This window comes from Equus przewalskii, chromosome 30, assembly GCF_037783145.1.
Source record: "Equus przewalskii isolate Varuska chromosome 30, EquPr2, whole genome shotgun sequence".
In the NCBI taxonomy this organism is placed as follows: Eukaryota; Metazoa; Chordata; class Mammalia; order Perissodactyla; family Equidae; genus Equus; species Equus przewalskii.
In genome coordinates this window covers 19923260-19946189 of record NC_091860.1, presented here as the reverse complement: position 1 = coordinate 19946189, position 22930 = coordinate 19923260, and the positions used below count along the sequence as shown (strand labels likewise).

The 22930-nt window shown below is 45.3% G+C and overlaps 1 protein-coding gene across 28 annotated transcripts in view; it reads right to left on the bottom strand.

Moving 5' to 3' along the window:
- Positions 1-22930, bottom strand: part of FRMD4A (FERM domain containing 4A) — a 586106-nt gene that overhangs the window by 116960 nt on the left and 446216 nt on the right. For all 28 annotated transcript variants that reach the window (XM_070601150.1, XM_070601129.1, XM_070601151.1 and 25 more), the window contains 2 exons: positions 16124-16216; positions 5831-5915 (listed from right to left, as the gene is read on the bottom strand). In XM_070601150.1, coding sequence (XP_070457251.1) covers positions 5831-5915; positions 16124-16216 — 178 coding nt within the window. The remainder of the gene's footprint in view (positions 1-5830; positions 5916-16123; positions 16217-22930) is intronic.

Here is a 22930-nt window from a genome sequence, read left to right as displayed (position 1 = left end):
TTGATACATTATGACAATGTTTTTCTGCTCTTTTTGTAAATACTAGGAGGACATGAGAGAGAAATCCACTATGGTCATGCTTTCTGTCTCCTGGGGAAGAGTGGAAATGAGGAAGGTGGTATTCTTAGTTTCAGAAAAATAACAGAACAAAAACCCTCTCCTCATTTTCCTACTGTTGAAGAGATAATAGGCGTGTTCTCTGGAGAAGATGAACAGGAAGCTGGGGTGAGGTGGAGTGAAAGCGCAGGGATTAAAAAGATGTCTATACCTAGATACAGGCCATTCCCTCCCCAGACTGGATACGCCCCAGGCAGGAAGTAGGAAGACTCTCCTCTGGAGAGAAGGAAGAGCTACAGAGTAAAGACTCCCAAACACTGATATTTGGGGCTCCCACTGAAAGAATCAGTTTGCCACTGGATCATTCTATAGGGAAATTCACCAGGGGACCATCCCCACCTGCGCTTTTGGAGCATCAATTAGCTTTTAAGTGCCTTACTCTTAAATATGGAGGGATGGACCAGAATCAACAGACAATTGAAAGCTCTACACGAAAGACAGAAACCAAAATAAACAAACAGCAACAAAAAAAAAAAAGAAGAAGAAGAAATGGAAGGAAATAGATATGCACAATAATTTTCTTGGAGTAATAAGAGGATATTAGGTTCGTAAGACAATAATAGGATAATATACATATAAAGAAAAATCAGATAACGTGAAGGAACTCTTGGAAATTAAAAACATGATAGCAAAGGTTAAAAAGTCAATAGAAAAGATTAAAGATAATATTGATGAAATCTCCTGGGAAGGAGAATATAAAGAGATGGACACTAGGAGAGATGAGATATCAAAGCAGGAGGCCACGCTCAGCATGATTAACAGGACTCCCGGAAGGAGAAGACGGAGAAAAGAGAGGAGAAGCCATCATAAAAGAGATAGTACCAAGAAACCCTCCCAGAGCTGAAGAATCTGATCTCCAGACTAAAAGCTCATCGATGCAACAACACAATGGATTTGCAAAGACTCACATCAGGGCACAGCATCCTGAAACCTCAGATGAAGAGGAACAAGAGGAGATCCTAGAAGGCCCTCCTGGCAGTGGAGGGGGGTGGCGTCCACATACAATGTACAGCACAGGAGACTTCTCCAGACCAACTCCGGAAGACTCTGAAGCAATACCTTTGATATTCTGAGAGAAATCTTCATTCTATATTTCTCTATCCAGTCAAACTATTAATCAGATATGAAGATAGAATAAAGACTTTTTCAGACAGGCAAGGATCCAAACATTGTACTTCTCATATACCCTTTCTCTGGATTCCTGGAGGATGTTCGCCAGTGAAACAATGGTATAAAACAAAACCCAGGAAGACCTGGGATCCAGGAAACAGAGGACCCATTCCAGAGCTGGGTGAAGAAAAGAAAGGATGCAGAAGGGGAGTCCTGGGGTGGGGGCTGCAAATAAGGGCCAGTACAGACTGAAGCAAGAGGATGGAGGCAAAGGCAGCAACAACAAAACCAAACCAAAGAGGGAAACCGATGCATTACCTGATGCATGTGGAAATTAATGTCAGTAGGCATTTGGGAATCTGTAGGAGCTTTTGGAAAACACTGAGGGGTCCTTAGAAACTAAACAAGTAACAGCAAGGCAATTATTACCTTTAGGTCAAACAACTGGTGGTCTGAAAAAGGAATCACAACCATAGGAAGCTACTGGGATTAGTCATAACAATGTAACGCTGGCAGCTGTGCCTTCTGTCCAGAATTGCACTAATGCCATATTGGGAAGATGGGAAAGGGAAAGTGGGGGCGGGTGTACAGGGGACCTTACTCCTTGCCTAACTTAATGAGAACTCAATAAATCTAAAATGGATCAATCAAAGAAAAACTTCCTGTGCCAATTTTGTTGAAATACGCAAATATCAGAAGAAACAGCTAACATTGTTAAAAGTGGTGGGACTTGGAGGTTGGGCTCTTTTTCATAATAAGCCACTTAGAACCATTGGACTTTTTTTTTTTTTGATGAAGATTAGCCCTGAGCTAACTACTGCCAATCCTCCTCTTTTTGCTGAGGAAGACTGGCCCTGAGCTAACATCCATAGAACCATTTGACTTTTAAACTATGTCATGCATTACTTTGATAAAAATAAATATTAATGCTTTAAAAGTGAATACAATAAGGACTCGGAGGAAGCAGGAATAAATAGCTTATTTTATCTGAACACTTAGATTCTACTACATGGTAGGAATTGTTCCCTAAGAAACAGGGAGGGAGCTGGTGTTAAAGCTCAGCTGGGTCAACTCAAGCCTCGGGGATGAGCATTATCCACAGGTTCTGTGGCTGGCACGGCTCCTGGGCTCTTCAAGGCCTCCAATGTGCCAGAGGGCAGCGTGGGTGGCACAAGGAAAACTGCAGCCAAGATGAACAACTGGGGTCTGAATCCAAATGAGCAGGCCTACCTCAACAGGAGCTCATCATGTGCCAGGTGCAGAGCTAACCGTATTCATGCTTTATCTCCCTTAATCTTCCCAAGAAGGTTGTGGGGTCTTTTAATATCCTGGCTCAACCAAAGAGGAAAATTAAGCTTGGAGACATTGAGAAGGAGCCCGCACTTATCGCATTCACAAAGAGGCAGGGCTGGGAAGGGTACCGAGTCTGTGGGACACCATCTAAACTCTCATCACCATCATTCTGCCGCAGGGCCTCCCACGATCTTACATATTTACAACTGGGTAGAACAGGTCACACGGCCTGTTCAACCACGTCCGGTCTTTTGTCTTTGAGTACGCGCCTAACCTCTCTGACATCAGTTTCTTCCCTCTATAAAGCTAATGATTCCATTTATAACTCTCTCATGAGGCTCCAATAAGATAATATATGTGAATTGTTTTAATAAATGCTAAATGTCAATTTATGCAAATGAAAATATTTTTGACGATGGGAGGGAGACTGGCGGTCTTGTGATGCTTTTTGGTCTTCTATATAAACTTCAAAAAAGCCATCTGTGGGTCTTTTGCACAACTGAGCTCTAGCACAAACACTGAGAGGAGATAGCTGGACTTCTGGAAGGACATACCCATCCAGGTCGGCAGCTTGACCCTAAATCTGGCTGCCTCCGAATGCACCATCACCTCCACTTGGGGAATCTGTGATATTTAGTCCTGAGGATTTCTTCTTTTTTTAATCTCCCATTAATCCCAGAATCCTCCACGAGCACGCTGTTCTGAAGTGCTGTAGCCTCCAGCATTTGTGACTGGACCGAACTGAACAACTCCAAGAGAGAAACTTTCCTCTCCTATATCCAGATGTCTATACAAGCAGATTTGGGGCAATTTTGTACTTGCCCAGGTTGAGGCAGATTTCATCTGTTCAGCGACTTGGCGGACGTTTACCGCCCAAGTCTGCCACCTGGTGGACGGCGCTCCCTTTTTATTCCTGAACCTTTCCAAAGTGCTTTCCTATTCATTAAATAAAAACCGTCCGATGCTCCTGCAGTCTGTGAGGCAAGTAAGGTTGGTCTAACTAATTCCACTTGAGGATGAGATAACGAGAGTTTAGAGAGAGGAAGGAATTTGCAACTTCCTGGAACTACATTTAGGGTCTTTTTCCTCCATTCAGCAAAAACCCAAAATACCGTAGTCTGAGTGCTCTGGGTTTGAGCCCAATTTAAGTCCTGGCTCGGCAACTGGCACCCAGCAAGATCCTTCACAGAACTGAATTTGATCACAACCAGGCTCTGCGTTACTTTGAACACTTGCATTGGGCGGAACTATTCTGTGCAATGAATGCACTGCAGCGCTTCCAGAAGGTCGAAGAAGATACCATTTCAACGCATGTGTGTGTGTTTTGATGTGTAGTGGGTCATTGCAATCTCCCCAAACTGGGTGTAGTTAAATGTGAAAATATAGGCAAGGGATCTCCTTGGACGCCTTCAAATGCAGCCATTGAGCACTTGACAACAGGGGCACTTGGCTTGACGTTCTCTGGGCTGTGGGGGCATCCTCCACTCCAAGGAGAGTCTGCCCTCCACGGCGCAGTGCAGCCCAGCGGCCGAGCTCTGTCACCTGGAGTCAGGCTGTCAGCTTCACCGCCCACTGACCCCGCCATTCTGTAGATATGTGACCTCGGGCAGATCTCATAACATCCCTGCACCTCATCTTCTTCACAAGGATAAGAGGGACAAAAAATAGTATTTGCCTCAAAGTTGTTGTGAAGAATCAGCCACACAACTTACAGAGAGCACGCAGCACCAAGCCGGCCACAGTGGGACCTGAGTAAAGACCAGCTCCTCTCCATGGTTGTTAATAAGCCGACCTAAGCTGCACTCATGGGACCTAAGGGTGCATGATGGGGGCAGCAGAGAGGGTGTTTACTTTAAATGCATTCTCCTAGTTGTGGTTCTCAACCTGGGTGGTGTCCTGCAAGCCCTCGCCCCAGGGAGGGGGTGTGTGCTGGAAACGCGTGTGGGCATTCTGAGTTATCCAATGAAAGGAAATGCTACAAGTATAGGAGGGAACTGGATGCAGTGCAGGAGACTGTCCCACTCAGTTAACAACTGACCCTTAAATAGACATTTCTCTAAAGAAGATGTATAAATGGCCAATGAGTGTACGAAATGATGCCCAATATCACTAGTCATTAGGGAAACGCAAATCAAAACTACAACGAGATACCACCTCACACCCACTAGGATAGCTATTATCAAAAAACCCAGAAAATAACAAAACCAGGAGGTGAAGAAACTGGAACCTTTATGCACCGTTGATAGGAATTTAAAATGGTGCAGTCGCTCTGAACAACAGTATGGCAGGGTTCCCCCAAAAATGAAAAACAGGATTACCATATGACCCGGCAATTCCATTCTGTGTATAGACGCAAAACAAATGAAAGTAGGGACTTGAACAGATATTTATAAACCCACGTTCATAGTGGCAAAATTCACAACAGCCAAAAGGTGGAAACACCCCAAGAGTCCATTGATGGATGAAGGAGTAAACAAAATGTGTTATATACACACAAGGGAATGTTATTCAGCCTTAAGAAGGAAGGAAAGTCTGACAGATGCTACAACATGGGTGAAGCTTGAGGACATTTTGCTAAGTGAAATCAGCCAGACAGAAAAGGACAAATACTGTAAGATTCCACTTATATGAGGTACCGAGAGTAGTCAAATTCATAGAGACAGAAAGTAGAATGGTAGTTACCAGGGACTAGGGGGGTGAGGGGAATGGGGGTCATTGTTTAGTGGGTACAGAGTTTCAGTTGTGCAAGATGGAAAGAGTTCTGGAGATGGATGCTGGGGATGGTTGCACAACAACGTGAATGTGCTTACTATCACTGAGCCTTGCACTGATCAATGGCCACGATGGTAAATTTTATGTGTATTTCAGCACAATTAAAGAAAATTTGCCTCACCTAAAGTACCAATAGCATCCGTTTGAAAGATACTACTAGAACATTTCAAAATGGTCAACTACAGATGCATTTGGTAATAAGAAATTCATTGATACTTGAGAGACCTAAGGTAACTGGTGCATTTGTCATACTTGTCTAGGTTTCTCCTTTGTCTCAGCTGACAGGTTATGGAGACCCCCTAAAACCAGGCGAAGGAACACGTCCAAGGAGCCAAAAACACAGTGAAGGGATCAGAAGGAGTCACATTACTGACATCTCTAGGGTCATGAAGCTCTCATTTATGTACACTAATTAATTTATACATTACTTACACTAATCAATAAAATCACCATAGTGGCAACAATTTGGGATTTCCAGCTTCAAATGATACTTTCGGATTTCAGTGGGAAACTCTGAACAGGAAGAAACAGTTCCTACCTTGTAGATACAGGACTTGGCATTCAGAAAGAAGAGCTCGATGGTGGCATTATCCTTCAGGTATGAAATGCTTTCTATATAGAACCTGAAAGAGAAAAACTGCAAATAACCACAGAAGCATCAACAGAGCCGGCAGAAAACCAACTGTTCTCTGAGCTACACGATTTGACGTGAGGACCAGAACTTCCAATCTAAAATGAGCCAAAGAAAAAGGCGTCATCAATTGCTTTCATATGATTCCTTTTTGAGAGAAAACAGTGTTTTTCAAGTCAATTGTCACACCTACTGTCATGCCCGACAGCCCTTACATAGCCAAAGAGCTGGGCTGCCATCAACTCCTAAGGGTGGACTTCAACTTGACCATCTCTTTTCTTTTTTCTTTCCTGCTTTCCAGTTTCTTATAATATTATTTGCTTTCAATATGTTACTTTTTTGTCCTAAACATTGTTGAGCTGGATTTTTTAAAAGAGAATTTCTTTTGCTTAATCGAATAAGGGGCCCCATTTCTTTTTGAAATGCTTACAACCTGTCTTCCCAGACGTGGCAAGGTGTGGTTGGATTTTTGCACCTCCAGAGAGCTGTGGCAAGTGTTTGTAACACTGCGATATTAATGATATTAATGCATATTAAGCGAAATGACTTTTATCCAGATGGAGGTTACAGATTTTTTTTGAGATGAAACATGCTGAGTTAAATTTACATTAAATGTGCTTTTATACATTAACTTTAGAGTTTGCTGAATTCCTTAGATAAGGTACTTGTACGTGTGCAAGGAGCAGCTGCACCAAGACTAGGAGTTGGGAAGAGAGAGGAGAGAGGAGACGGCTGACACGCAGAGTCTCCGAGGAGAAGGTTCTCTATGGGTGTGGAGGGCACTGGACACGTGCCTCGTGGACACTGGGGGTACCAGGAGGGGGCAGAAGGTGAAACGAGAAGGAAGAAGCGTTACAGTCTTCTGAAACTGTGTTACAAGGTGATGGAAAGAATCCTGAGGAGGAAGTCAAGAGACCAGCGATCTGGTGCCAGTTCATGTGATTTAGGGCAAGTCATATACTCCTGCTGGCCTTCTGTTTTCTAGACTGTAAAAGAAGACAGCGGGACGCGGTCAGGGGTTCTCCATCTAGGAAGTGTAGTGGCTTTCAAATATTGGAAAGGAAGTCAGATTAAAACAACAATAAAAACAGCAAAAACAACCAACCAACATTGCACAAGGCAAACAAGACACGTCTGTAGACTACGACAAGCCCGCGGCCCACCAGTTTGCAACCTCTTGCCTGTGGACTAAGTAAATAATATCTTCTATCATTTTTCAAATGTGTGCAGAGGCTGTTGAGATAAATACAATACAGACTCATTTAAATTTGTGAGGGAATCCAGAGTAACTTCAGATAATAGCAGATATTTTCAGACAATGGACGTTAGTACAATTACCATTACGCAAGAGTCTACAAAATTACAATATAGCCCTCATTCCTGCAAAGCCTGTGAATGAGCAGGCTGGCTGAGCTCCACCACCTCATTTCCCTGAAAAAAAAAAAAAGGAGGTACCTGCCTCCTGCTTTTGGAGCAAGTACTTTAGGTCATGGAGGCCTCCATAAAGGGCCTGCAGTGGTCTCAGAGGGGCTGTAAAGTTGTACAATTTTCAGTCCTCTAAAAATAGACTGGAAATGCAGTAGCAAATTCTACATCTCAAAGCAAAAGAAGTTAAATTTGATTTAATTTAAAAATCTACATCTGTTGTAAAGGGCTTTTGGGGACGGGTAGTCAGAATAGCAAAGTCAGAAGGAAGGAGGGAAGGAAGGAAGGAAGGAAACTGAAGGAAGAGAGGGGAAAAGGAAGGGGGGGGGAGGGGAAGAGGATGACAAAGGCTCAGATCCAGGTGGTTCAGGAAAATGCCAGCTCAGCTGGGTGACTTGCAGGCGTGGCCTATTATGGACGAATCTTGCTTCTGTGCCTTTGTTCAAGCTATTCCTCTCAACCCCCCAAACAACTCTCCGCCACGTCCCACCTCACCCCTGCTCCCTTGAGCCCTCGTTCAGGATCCCCACATTTTCGCCGACTCCGCTCACCATCCTACAGAAGTGCTCCTCTCCCGGACTCCCTTCCACCTTCTGCTTACTGAGCTGCCCAAGCTCCTGTAAGTTTCTGCTCCCTGGGATTTCTTACTCAGCTGCAAACTCCTTGAGGGCTGGCCCAATCTTACTCATTTTTGTATCCCAGCACTAATTCAGTGCCTGGCACAAACATGAGCTTAGTAAGCATCTGAGAATGAAAGACTGATTTTTTTCACTCTTCTCCCCACTCACGGTTGGTTGAGTTCTTGCTGGACAATGAAATGGGCAGTGAATGCAATGCAGGAGGGAACAGAAATAATAAATGGTTTCCCAGGGGTCATGAAATTCCAGGCTGGGGGTCTTATATTCCACATCTGACCCCTTCCATCACTGTTAACATGAAAAGTTGTTCACACAAAGCTGTTAGTGACCTTGGTGCCTAAGGCCAGAGTAATAGCGGAGGCTTCTTGAGGTGGACAGTGATTGTCCATAGTTATGCAACAATAATTTTGAGTCTAAAGCTGTTAGGTCTGAAATAACCTAATTTTCAAGGCAATGCCTTACGTCTGTACCACATTTAATTCTTGCAAATTAAGGAGTGGTCACGTTCTGTCCTCTCCAACCCCAATTTTCTCCTCGACTGTATCTTAAGCAAACATAACACTTCCCTCTTCGACTCTCTAATAACGGAAAACTGAAATGAGACAGCAAATTCTGCATCTTCTGCAACAGCTTTCATTTCCACTGAGCTCCATGTCGTCTGGCTATACAAGAGGCAGGAAGGTAGGAGGAAATAACAAGCATATTCTGAGATGAAGAAAAAAATCACCTCCTCTCGACAAAAACTGGAAAGCAGTTTCCTGTTAACCTTTATCACCAAGAAACAGCCTGGAAACCATGTGAGCTCCAGGCTGGTCATATTATTGTTCTGTAACCTTGGATATTTCACTTATCTTGAACTTTCCATCTGTGCTAGAGGACAAAATGCCCAGAGAAAAAGAGACCTCAGTCATCTCAATTCACACACCGACACCCAGTGCACAGGGCAGGAGCACCAGGGAGAAGAAACTTCTGGAGAGGTGGGAGACACTGATGGTTTGGGTTCAAAGTCGAGATTTTCTTTCTTTCTTTTCTTTCATTTTTTTTTTTTCTTTTTTTTTACCAGTTTCTGATTTTCATGAGAACCTTATTAAAGGTCCTCCGTTTCGGCAGTAGGTGGCAATGTTGCATTTCCTTAACTACCAGCGCGGGCGCTTCCTCGAAAACCTGGTTCACAAAGAACATTCCGGATCTCTACGTAAACCCAAGGAAATGAAGGATTTCTCTGAGATTCAGAGAGTCTGCATGGACAATTCTAAGTCTGGTTCTGGATTAACCATGGGTTTCTGACTCTTTGACATCTGGTGCCCTGCTGACCTTGGAGGGACGGCTCCTCCCAAGGTGAGCCAATTCCTAGAGAGAGTAAAGGACTCACCGGTGAGCACTCGTTTCATATGCAGGCAACCAATCCAGAGCCCACATACCCTTCCTCGCCTCCTCTATGGGGCTCTTAGACTCTGGGGCCACTATCCACCTGCCCTGATCATGCCAGAGCCAGGAACTGGACAGCCTGAGACAGACCCTATGCCCCAAAGCCCGCTGAAATAACTCAAACCAGCCGTCCCAAGCCTGCTGACCTTGTCTCACCCATTCCTTCCTGCAGAAAGCACCATATAGGCCCTTGTCCACAGAGCCCCCTCCCTCTGCCTCCTGACCTGCCTGGTGCGTCCCCATGCGGCCCTGCCCGGCACAGCATGCCCTCTCCTCTTGGGAACCATGAGTAACAAACTGTCTTTTCAATGGCAATCGTCTCCTGATCTGTTGCTCTCACTATCCCTGAAGGATAATAAAACCTGCACATCTAGCAGGACTGACGCTTAGGGCTTCTTCTTGAGTTGAAAGGAACGGTGCTCTAGGCCAAGGGCAAACCCAGCTCTGAGTGTTCCTTGAGCTGCACGAGAATCATACCCAACCTGGCCAGATGGTGCCAACCTGAGAATATTTTATCAGACAGTCTGAAGGAGGAATAATACATGCTATGCTATGATGTGTGTGAGACTATCAAATACTCAGGAGGCTCTGAGGCCCTGGGGAGGCTCGTCCCCTTTAACTGTGGAAGTCTCAGACTGCAGGAGACTGAACACGGCCCAGCCAGGTGATGTCAGCCACGGCTCCTCTTCCGGCCTCCTCCTCTTCCCTCTCACATCCTCCTCTTGGCACTTGGGAATCACCAAATATTTACAGCAAGTGTTAATTAAATGGACCAGTGGTTTCATTTTGTAATGAACACAAATGTCCCATTTTGATAGCAAAATGAGTGATCACCATGAGAAGGATCATTGATCCTGCTGTGAGTTTCCGCGGCCAAATATCTCCGACACTGAGAATTCCAACAGCGCTAAAATTTTATCCCGGACACCCAGTTGAGATCTAGCAAGTTCCTGTTAGCAGGCATCTCACTTGAGGTCTGTGCCATCACTGTGACTGTGAGTGACAGGAAAGAGCAATGGCTATCACAACCAGCCAGGAAAGACACCGACAGGCAGGTCATGAACTCGGCTGTAAAATGTGCCCTCCAGATCAAAGCTCCCTGGCAACTCCTTTCTTTCCTTTTTCGCTTGCTCACTTCAGGTTATTGTTTATGAACCTCTAAGTCTGAGAAGACAAATCTAATCTCTGTTTATTTTCCTACAAACAGTGTAGGTGACCAGAGCTACAAGCTCACTTGGCTGGAGAACACACAAATAGAGGAACAGCCAAGACATGGAGGAATCATTCTGAGCACAAACTTGTGTCTATGCAGTAAAAAGACCTAGAGACTTCCTTAGGTGCGTAGACATATTTTAGACCTATTTTCCTTCTATTTTTTCTTGACCTATTTCTTAAGCGTGCCTGGTGAATCCTATCAGAGGGTCACTGTTCTCAAACTTGAGGAGCGTTCCCATAGCACTAAACAAAGATCTTGTAGTTGAACGTGATCTTGGTCATACATTGATCACGGGGCTGCGTGTAAAGCATATGTGTGAGGGGTAAGGGAGTGGGGAAGGATAAGGGTGGACAGGCATGCAGAAGTCAAATCATATAGGACATACCAAGGAAATCCTTAGCATGATAATGAAAAGCGGAGAAAATTATGAGTAGGGGATCAGAGAAGAATTCTAGAAAGATGCTCCGTGGCAACATACAGGAGAGACTGGAAGGAGCCAGAAGCAGAAGCAGAGACGAATAAGAGGAATTCCAGACGAGTACAGATTTACTAAACACAGCCCAGGGGATGTGCATCCATCCCTTACTCTTCATACTCTTCAAGTAAGGGATGGATATAAAGAGCTATTTAAGATGCAGAAATAAGAAGAATTAATGACTGAGGGAAGAGAAGGGAGCAGGTGGGAAAGAGCAGGTGAAGTCAAGGTTGACTCCCAAGTTTCTGGCTTGGGGGGCTGGATGGGGGGTGGTGCCAATCACAGAGATAAAGAGGTACCACACAAAGAGCCATAAGTAAGTTTCGGGGCAGAGAGATGACAACATCATTTGATTCAGGCAGAGGAGGGTAGAAAAGCACCTATGGAATTTCAGGCCTAGAGACCCCCAGTGACCATGGGGTGATGGGACCACAAGCTGGACTGCCACAACCTGAGGAATCAAGGGGATGTGGGAAGGGGGACAGTAAGTGTAGACCCATCCTTCTGAACCTTTGCTGTGAACAGAACGGGCAGCAAAGGGTAGTAGCAGAGGAGGATGCAAGTCAAGGGAAGGGATTTTCTTTTATTAGGGTGGGAGAGGCATGGTCATGGAGGGGAGGGATCCATGGAGAAGCAGCAGCCGAAGATAGAGAAAAAGAGAGGGGCGACTCAAGGCAGTGAGCTCTCTGTGGTGGGGAAAGGGCTGAAAGTGGAGTACACATGGCCCCCCCAACTCTGGATGATGGGATAGGGGTCCCTCTTCCTCTTACTGGGTGTGTACGTGTGAATATGTGGTGAGTGGGTGAGGACGCCACAAAGATGGGGCAGATACAACTAAGTTTGTGGGTAAGGGAGTAGGAAGCTGATGGAGCTCACCCATGTTAGCTTCCGTTTTCTCTGCAAAATCACGAGCAATGTCATCTCCTCAGAGCAAAGGCGTGAGCTTCTGGTCTGGAGTCTGCGGCAAGAGGGGAAGCCACTGTGGGCAATGAAGAGGACCCTGAGCAGGCACACTCGACAGAATTGGCTCGAAATATTGAAACATTGATGATCTCTGTGAAATTGGTCACAATCGATCACATGCCAACCTGCAGTTGTATGATTTTTTTTCCCCACTGACCACACCTAGCAACCCAGGGGTAGAAATAAAAGAACTGTGTGACTCAATTGAGCCAACCCCACGTGCACGTGCATGTGCGTGTGTGTATGAGACAAACGGCAAGGGGAGGGAAGGTCCAGGGTAAGGGAGTGGTGCAAGGGCACAATATTGGGTTTGCACTGAAATGGCAAAGAAATGACAGCAGGTGGGCTGATAGGACCTTGGAAGTTGGGGAAAATGGATACATGCCCCTCCTTAGCCCAATGTGGAGTTTCCCAAAGGTCACCAAGCTTTGTGACTTGGCGTTGTCCCTGCAGGGGGCGCCTTGAGTTCATGAGTGCTAGAACGGGACCATCAGGCCCCTCTCACCTAGTGCTGGGTGCACCTGCGCTAACACCATCTTTGCAGATGGACGCCGGTTCTGCAGACGTGGCCAAGCGTGGAACCCAAGGTGAGCAGACTTATCAACTTAGACTGGGGTGGCTCTGGCCCTACCTACACCGGGTGCAAAGGCAGGCTCTGATAAGCAACCATGGTGTCACTTTTCACCTGTGGGAGGGAGGCAGTGTGGGGTAGGGGGCAGGGCTCAAGGACTGGAGTCAGATCTAACTGAACAGATGCAAGAACTTTCCAGCCATGCTGGGGGGACCATTTCCCTGACCGTCTTGGGCCCCCATCTCCTTATCTTTAATTAGGAATAATAATACTGCTTCAAGGGTTGTTGTGAAGATTAACAATTATGCTTAATAATGGATAGTTCCCTTCTCTCAGACCTTTTTCCTTTTTAGGTAATTATAAAGACCCCAAAGCCACGGTAATTACTGCTGGTGAGCTGACCCATGAGCAGTTGGAGGGAGCAGGTCTCTTTTAGGCTAAATAATAGGTCAATGAAGGCAGGTTCTTAGTCCTCCATCCTAAATCCTTACAGAAGAATTACTCTGGCTTAGAGGAGGAAGCAGAATTCTCTGAGTTCGAATTCACATTATTTAATATACTGGGGTCTTATTTTTCCTAATTGGTTGAATGGAGCTGATAATTCTGCCCCCACTCTCACAGATGTTTTGAATATGCACTACTGCAAAAGAATATATAAATGTTGAATTACAAACCAAGCTGGGATGGCAGCCTAACTTAGTTCCTCAGTGATACAGGATTCATATTTCTACTCGGGAATTCCTAGAACCTGGCTTAAAGCAGTTGATCTTTTCCATGGTCCTCTTTTATCACATGGTTTTCTTCTCCTTTTCCACGAAGGCTAACCACACACGTGTTACACAGATGTTTAAGCGGAAGGTGAAAGCCGTGAGGGGCTGAGTCAGGCTGCTTCAGGGGACGCGTGTGTCATGACGGCCGGGCTGGGGCTGCTCCTCTTTAGAAAGGTCAGTGAGCGTGCACAGGGAGAGCGCCCAGCTGGACAGGAGCTCTTTGACGGACCCCAGCATATTCCAAGGTCTGGGTCTTTATGAAGATAATTTATCACACCACTCCTTTGGAGAAAATAGCCTGTGGGCATCCCCAGAAAGGCACTGAGCTATAAACTGGGAATTCTTCCAGGTCAAAAATCAAGGTAAAAATTCAGAATTCACCAATGTGGGAGAATCTGCCTCCTCTCTCGGAGGAAACCAGAAAACCAACTATTGGTGTTTTGTCATTGTGCTGCTCCGCTAGCTGAAGCCTGGGGACTCGGGATGGTGGGGGAGGAGCCAGGATCCTCTGTGGCAGGTGCTAAGATGAGACCCACCCTGGGAAGCGGTTGCAATAGCTCAAGTGACAGAAGATGACAGCCTGAGTTCAAGGAATAAAGAGGAGAGGGCAAGGCGGAGAGAGATTTCAGAATTAGCAGCAGAGAATTAACGCACATTAGAATTTGAGGAAGAGGAAAGACTTCAAGATGGAATGCCTAGAAGACTGAATGGATAATGACATCAGAGATTTGAGGGGACCAGAGAAGGTCTGGGGAGGGGAGCGGGGTGGTGGGAACAGGATGAACTTGGCTCTGGACCTGCGGAGTCTGCAGTATGCAGGTGGCCAAGAGGTAACTGGAAACAGCAAGCTGGGGCTGTCCAGAAAGATCAGCTTTCGCAACGAGCTGGAGAAGGAGCTCAGCTTTGTGGCAGGGATCTGCTAGGAGTCTGTCCCCAAATGTGCATTTGGAGAGCTTTTCCTAAGGAACGTTCTGTGAGGAGCCTGCTGTGGCCAATTAGGAAAATGGATGGCCCATGGCAGAAGTGTCCTTGGGTCTTCAGTCACCCGCTCCTCGTTTCTGTCTATTGTCAACACTGGTTCTGCCTCTGCAGCTTCCTCTGTGTATCTGGTTTCACAGACAGAAGTCAGCTCAGAGCGATTTGGAAAACTCAGCATATTCTCAGTGACAAGCACTTCAACCAGCAACCTCAGGATGCCCCAAGTGTTCCTCCAAGGCTTGGTTCCCCAAACCCACAAATAACTCGGCTCCTGACAGACAGTTGGAAACAACAGCTAATAGACAACCAGCCCAGTGTTTTCTATTCTTGGTTAATGTTGGTGAAAAGCAGCAAGAAGGAGGGGAGAAGCTGATAAACGGCAAGTGTACTCATCCATCTTCGATTATAGAGGAATGATCTGCTCAAATCCAACCCAGTCTCGCCTTACGCGCCGCCCCACCCGATGGAAGTGTTACTCTCTGCTTTACACGGTTACTTTTCCATTTATCTGAGAAAATGTGGCCACCATTAAAGAGAATATGACATCGAGATGATGCTCATCAGTAATGGAAATAGCTAAGATTAGCTCTGATATGTTCGCAGCTGTTAAACAAATCAAAAAGACATTAAATGCAAGTTTAAATCTACTCCGCCAGCTGAGGTAAAGACACATACGCCAGCCTGTTAAATGGACCCTTTAACTCTGATTCTAGGCTCTTCTAATGCCTTCTGTGGTCTCGGGATGGCTACATCTAAAACTGCATTCCTGGCCATGCTCCTTAGGAAGAACTGAACTGTCAATCATGGGCGTCTTGCTCTTGAATTTCTGTGAACATGTTTTTAAAGAGCTGGGTCTATGTATTGGAAGTGTTCGTGTCCACCGCAAGACTGAGGCTTTTGGACCTAAATGCCTCTGCAATTGTGTTGCAAGGAAGGTTCTGGACAGAAACAGCCTGGTGGCTCCACAGATGGGTGCTCAGGGAGCTGCTGGGTCTGGGGGCTCAGATTCTGGTGTTGCTATGATTGGTGCTTTGCCCCTGAACCCACGACATGACTCTCTCGGGCTTCACACAACCTTCTGCAAACCAAAGTGATAAGTCTGGTCGACTTCATAAGATCGTTGCCAGTGTTAACTATGAGAAGCACATACAGTTCTCTGCAGTCACAAAATAAAACTTATAATAGATTAAACAGCAGAAAGATGCCGACTGTTTCTGATATTTCATTATGCCGTATCCTCCCATGACTGAGAAAGACACTGATCCGTGATGTATTGCTGAGGTTCCCCTATTCCTATTTGGAATAAAATAGACAAGTTTCAAGAGGCCAACTGGCCCTTGTGAGGCAAGAAAATACATGGACTTCTGTTATGTAGCTTCAAATGGCCACCAAAAGGATCCATGGGTTTGTGTTATCGTAAGAGATTCAGTTTATTTCAAGACGTATGCCCCCTCTCCAAAAAAAGCAAAAAAAAATAACAAGCTCTGATCTTCATTCCACACAAGCATCCTAGTGCAACAGCACAAACACGTGTGTCCATGCACACACACTGACACGCCTTACACACCCACGCCCCAGGTTTATATCTACTGGGAATGTAGTGGTACAGTAACCTCTATTACTGGCAATGAACCAAGACAAACTCGACTTCTCTTTCCTTTCATCACTCTACTCTCCCCGGCTTTCCGACAGAGAAAGAAATAAAGAAGCAAAGAGTGGGCACCAGGTGTACATACCTGACACAAAAGTATAAAACCACCGGTCCTGACTTTTTGGGGAAGTCATGCTCCAGTACTCTTCGATCTAGTTGAAGCCAGTTTAAGTGTCCCCTGAGGAGAAGAGAGACACATGGGTTAGCGATCTGGATTTTGCAGAAGTTTCTGTGACAATGATCTACGTGTAGCAGAACGTGCTGGATCACAGATAAACGTGGACCTCTGCCTCACTGCTAAGTTTGCAATATTTGGAGAACCCAAAGGAATTATCTGGGGAATACTGATTATTGAATCAGCGGGAGACACTGTGTGATGTGAGAGAGGAGAATGACAATCAAAAAGTCCGGGGCTTCAGACCTGCTGTCCATTGTCTAGATTGCGCTCAAATGAAAATGTAATCGTGCTCTCTCTCTCGTCCTGAATTCCCCCATCACACTCTTGACTGCCTTTTTTCCTTCAGGACTCAAAACACACATTAGAGACACGTTAGCAATCTTCACAACAACCTACTGGAAGCAGATGGGGTGAAAAGCGAATCACAGACAGTATCTTAAGAATTTAAACATACACCTACCATATGACTCAGCCATTCTGCTCCTAGGTATTTCCCAAGATAAATGAAAGCATATGTCCCCCGTGCAAAGACTTTTACACACAGATGCCCAGAGATTCTTTATTTGTAATAGCTCAAAACTTGAAACAACCCCAGTGTTTATCAACAGGGGAATGGATAAATAAATTGTGACATAGTTATATAATGGAATACTATGCAGCAATAAAGACAACAAACAAGGCATATCGATGTATGCAGCAACAAGGATGAATCTCAAAATAATTCTGCTGAGTGAAAGAAGCCAGACAAAAAGAGTATAGATTGTATGATTCCATTTGTAGAAAACTCTAGAAAGCGCAAATTATTCTGCAGTGACAGAGAGATCGGTGGTTGCCTGGGGGGGTGAGTGAGAGGGATATAAGGGGGGCATGAGGAAACTTTCGGGAGTGATGGATATATTCATTATTTTGATGGTGGTGATGGTTTTATGGGTGTAGATGTACCTCGAAACACGTCAAATTGCTCATTTTAATATGCGTAGTTTATTGTATGTCAATTATACCTTATTAAAACTATTCTAAACAGTGAACTACAGATATTTGATGATATTCAAATCGGGTCCCCTGTGCGTTTCTTCCTTCCTTCCCTGCCTCCCTCTCTTCTTTCCTTCCATATATACTAACTGACCACCTTCTCTGAGAAAGGGTCTGGAGATGTAGCACTTAGCAGCACAGACATGACTTCTATTCCCCTCAAGCTTATATTCTTATGAGGAGACACTCAACCACTACTTCCACAATTAACTACCTAAATACTAATAGTATGAGGACCATGAGTTACGAGAATACGTAAGGACCTGATCTAGCCTGGGGGTCTGAGAGGCACTTCCTGGTGTGTGAGTAAGATCTGAAGAATGACAAGAGTTACCTCAACAAAGTGGAAGGAGAACCACTTTCCAAGCAGAGGGGCCAGCATGTACAAAGGCCCTGAGGTGAAAAGAAACCTGGCATCTTAGTGTCATGTGGGTAGAAAGGGATGAGGCTGGAAAGGGGCAGGGACCAGCCACCAGGGCCTTGGGGGCCACACTGAGGAGGGTGGTCTTTGAAGAGCATGACAGCCATGGAACAAATGTAGGGAGAGGAACCTACTCTTTTCCTTTTCCTTTCCCCTCCCTACCCAATCCCAGTCCATCATCCTGGAAGACTGAGAGTCCTATAATCACCTTTACTTAGTCAGCTCACGTTGAACAGACACAAGTGACAGCACAAAATCTCCTCAGGTGCCTGATGCTGTGTAACACCCATGTTTATAAAGTACTCACATGTATGAAAATGCATACACCTGTGTGGGAGGCTGGCGCTTCTGTGGATAATGAGAAATACCAGCTGTCTGCATCACTGTACCAAAATGCCTGCTCCTCCAAGCACAAGCTTGCTCCAACAAATGAAAGACAGAAAACAGGCTAGAGGTTTCCATCTCCACTTTGAGACTTCATTCAAGCTGCGTCTTTTGCACAAGGAAAAAAAAAATCGCTCTTTCAATTAAACTCACTCCTGTGGCTCTACAGATGACCACGGGATCGGCCTCTGAACAGTGTCCACCTGAGGAACTTCGGCCTCTTTTTTTCCTCCAACTGAGAATTTCCATTTAGAAAAAGTTTTTGCTATTAATTTTATTTTTTACTTTTGGTTACTCTTCTCTGAATAAAGTAAAGGGGAAAAATAAGTGGGAAAAAAGTTTTCTAAGTAAAAGGACTGGACCAAATTCTCCCAGAAAGGTGGGCTAAGTTCCTGTCCAACTAGAACTGGGACCTAGAAACAGAAGGTCTGCGGCCACCTCGTCTCTGGTCAAACCTGAAATACTGATAATGCCCCACGGGGATCATGTTGTCTCAAACCTCTGTGCCTTAGTTCATGCTGTTCCCTCCACCTACAATGCCCTTCCCCTCCTTTGTCACCCAGCAAAGTCCACCCTCAAGACCCAGCTCTCCCGTGGCTCCAGAAAGCCTTGTCTGCCACACCTTCCCCACACACACCAGCCTGGGCTGGAGCTCCTCCTCTGGACTCACAGCCCCCATCCTGGGCACATCTGTGGCTACATTCTTGAAGTCCAAGGGACTTACTCTGTGTATGCATTCTTTTTCCCCAACAGACTTTTTTCATCTGAAAAATAGACCTACCTCATAAGGCAAAAGCATGTGGGTTTTGACCAACTGGAAGGTGGTAAGATAAATGTTCGACCTAATTATCAGAGAGTCATAAGCTACAGCCCCTCCTTTCCTGCCTCTGAAAATGTCCAAAATCCCTCGGGGTCGTCTCTTTGAGCTCAGCCTCCTGCAAACACGCCATATGCAGCTCTACGCCATGACTTTGATCACGCTCTCTCTCCTAATTGGAATCGTCTGTCCACCCTCTTTATCTGAATGCTAGCCATCGTTCAAGGCCGAGCTCGGGGCTTACTTTCAGTGAAGTCTTTTTTGATTGCCTAAGCCTGGGGTTTCTTTCAAACTTCTCCAGAGCTTCTGGTTTGTGTCATTGACAAGGCATTTAGCATATTCTTGTGAACTTAGTTATTTTTAAAAATATGACCTGTCTCTCCAACTAAGCTACAAGTTTATAACATTAAGAAAAGTCATGCCCAGAACCTAGCACTGTGCCTGGCAAATAGGACGTCCTCAAAAGGATGTGCTCAGTGACGGGGTGACTGGCTCCCAAAGCAACTGACTTGTGCTCAGATCTTAATTTATCAAGGTGACGGAGTGACAACACGGAGAGGTCAATGCCATTGAAAGAACAGTTAACGTTATTCACAGTCCTCCTAGAAAGGTGAGGCATGCCACGCCAGGCAGGGCCACAAGGGGTAGCACCAGTGCTGGTCCTGGGGCAGAAAGAAATATTGGGAAGGCATAGGCCAGAGCCTCAAATGGGGTTTCTGTGGGAAAAGCAGGACAGGACAGGGGAAACAGCTCAGGATTGGCTAGTTTGAATAATTCCAGCAGGCTTTGAGGTATAAGGCTATCCCTAGCATCTGGTACCTGGCCCTAGACTGAGATAGGGCATGGGGAAATCTTGGCTTCGTGTGTGAGATTTAGATAAAGAGGGTGGTTCAGAGTATGAGCTCTGGTTGGCAGGGGAGATGTAAACAACTTTGGTGTTAATTTGGCATTGTAATTAATGGATGCCAAATAAATACAGAATCTAAGAAAACTCAGAACAGCAATCCATCCAATGACCATGTAGATTTAAATTTTAACCTTTTGCCTTATGATAATTATTTTATTATTATTATTATTATTATTTTTTTTTTTTTTGCTGTGGAAGATTCGCCCTGACCTAACATCTGTTGCCAATCTTCCTCTTTTTCTATGTGGGTCACCACCAGGGCATGGCTGACAAGTGGTGTCAGTCCATGCTGGGGAACCAAATCTGGGCTGCTGAAGCGGAGCACACCGAACTTAACCAGTAGGCCATGGTGCTGGCCTGCCTTATGATAATTCTTGATGAAGGGTCTGGTGGGAATAACGGTTTCCTGATCCTCACAAGAGAAACAGACTGGATTGGTACAAGAGCATGGTGGTCTTTCTCTGGCCCCAAACTCAAGGAATAAGGAGGAACTGACAGATAGAATGTTCCACATGTGCCCTTCAGATCCGTCAATGGGCCAGGCTTGAGAAATCCTCACCCACCCCAATGGTACCACATTACTGACTACACAGACAGTTGGGGATCCCACTTAGGTCTCTGGGGGCCAAAATTCACTTCGTGAAGAACTTCCAAGTGGGGACATTTTGCATGAAGAGACACAGACAGAGTCACCTGGATACCACCCTGTCGGGTCTGCTTACCGCCCATTCTTCATCTATGTTAACAGAGGACAAATAGGGGAGTGGATTCCCTCACTCGACAATTTCATTCCCCACACTAAACTCTGTAAAAGAATGACATTTTAGCAAAGAATTTATTTAACTGGAAACTCCTTTGTTCCTAGCCATATATTGGTTTAGCATTTATCAAGCAATGCAATGACTAGGAAGTAAGAAAATGGCAGGAAGCAGAGAGAACAGGGCCAGAATCACCCCGAATTGAAGAGGCAGCCTCTGAGAAAAAACGAATTTCCTTTCTCCACTTCCCCTGCTGGAACTCCCCAACCCCAGTTCTGTGAGGGACCGCAAGACACACGCCCTCCCGAGGTTCTGATGTTCACGCAGAGGTGGGCTTCCTGAACCTGGAGTCCTGGGACCCTCAGGCAGAAGGAAGTCGGCTCCCTCCATTTTCTGTGCATTTTATGTAAAAATCTCTCCACTGAAGGCTGCTTACAAAGGGGAAAAAGACTAAGAGGACAAGGGACTTATCTAAGGTCCCTTATGATAACTGCCGAATGTTTAGGCAAAAGCTAAGAGATGGATTAAAAAGTAAACTGGAAACCCCAGATCTGAGGCCACCAATTTCGGCTGCAGGAGGACTTGTTAAAATATTTTCTGTTTATCGTGTTGTGTTCCAAGTCACATCTCCCACACCTAACAGTATCAAGGATTCCTTACTGCCCAGGACTTTTTCTTTCCTATGCCATACCTCACAGTCTCAGCATCAAGTTCCTTCCTCAAGTCTTTTTTTGCTTTTTCTTTAAGTTAGGGTGGGATGGGGAGCCAAGAAGTTTAAGAAGCATTTTCTCTATACAGTTGACCTAAGAGATGCAGGTAAGCTTGCTTTTCATTATTCTCATTGATTTTTCATTTGAGGATTCACATGAGTGCATTTGCCAATAACAAAGCAAGAAAAAAAAAAAAGCTCCAGCAGACACACAGACTATTTTTTTTTTATTGCTGGAATGTAACTATCTTTAAAGCTGAGCAAGATAACACTCATTTGGTTTATGGTGGCAGTAGGTCAAACTGGTGGGTCAGTAATAAATATGCAATTGCTTCCAGGCAAGCAAAATTGGATGCATTCATTTAACAGATTGCTTTTAGCTTCTACATATCATGCAAACAGATTTTTGGTTCAAGTGTTGGCACCTTCAGTAGAGATGGCCTTAGGAGAATGTCACGTATAGAGAGCTACTGGAGGGTGGAGGTGGGATAAGGCCCTCTGAACGGATCACTTCTTGGGCCCCAGGGGAGAAAGATATTCTGTGCCTTTCAGAGGTGTCGGTGTCTGTGTGTGTGTGTGTATGTGTGTGTGTGTGTGTGAGGAAGACTAGCCTTGAGCTAACATCTGTTGCCAATCTTCCTTTTTTTTCTCCTCAAAGCCCCAGCACATAGTTGTATATCCTACTTGTAAGTCCTTCTAGTTCCTCTATGTGGGATGGCTTGATGAGTGGTGTGTCGGTCCGCGCCCAGCATCTGAACTGGTGAACCCCCGGCCCCTGAAGCAGAGCGTGCAAACTTAACCACAAGCCACCGGGCGGGCCCCTAGAGGTTTTTATTGTGGACAGCTGATTTCATATAGAACGAGTTTCTCAGGAAAGCCAAAGCAAGAGTATGAAATTTTTACAGATGTCACTGGATGGAGGAGGTGAGTGGAGAGCTCTTCAGATGGAAGAATGTTTAGGTATTTAGTGTCCTGACTCAGAAGTACGTCTGCTCATCTAGGACAGCTCAAGGATACAGATTTAGCTAGAAACGCTCAAATAGTGGCCTTCAAGTGTGTGAATGAGTGTGTGTATGTGTGTGAGAGAGAGAGAGCCTGCACCAGAGGGAGACACACACCCAAAGAAAGATTAAGATAAGGTGTGTATTGGGGAGACGAGATTACTACATCATAGGCTATTCAGTCCAATTGCATTTATGGCTATAATTTTTTATTTATGGAGGAATTGTTTGCTCCATTATGTTCTCTTAAGGCTGTTCCAATTTTGTTTTATAGTACCTCCGGCACTGTATCTTATTATTTACCTCCTAAACCCAAAATACAAGCCCTACAAGGGGTCAAAGTCTAGTTATTTCTGGACTTCCGGTGCTTAATAGTGGATACTAAACAAACATTTAAGGAACCAATACCTCAGCTTCAAATACCGCCCACAGATCAATATTGTTGTAGGTTCAGTGACTGCCATCCATGTATAGACGCCACTCCTGCTCTAAGTAAACAATCTCCCTATTCGGTGAGAATTCACTCTGCTCACCGAGTCCAGGATCCCAGCTCCACCCGGCTCACTGGCATTGGGAAGGAAAAGGTCAGGAGGGAGCCTGGAGCCTGAAGGCCTGCTTGGATTGCCCCATTCTTTTTTATTTATCTTAACCGCACACAAAGAGTTTTCCAAAGTCCTTTTCTGGT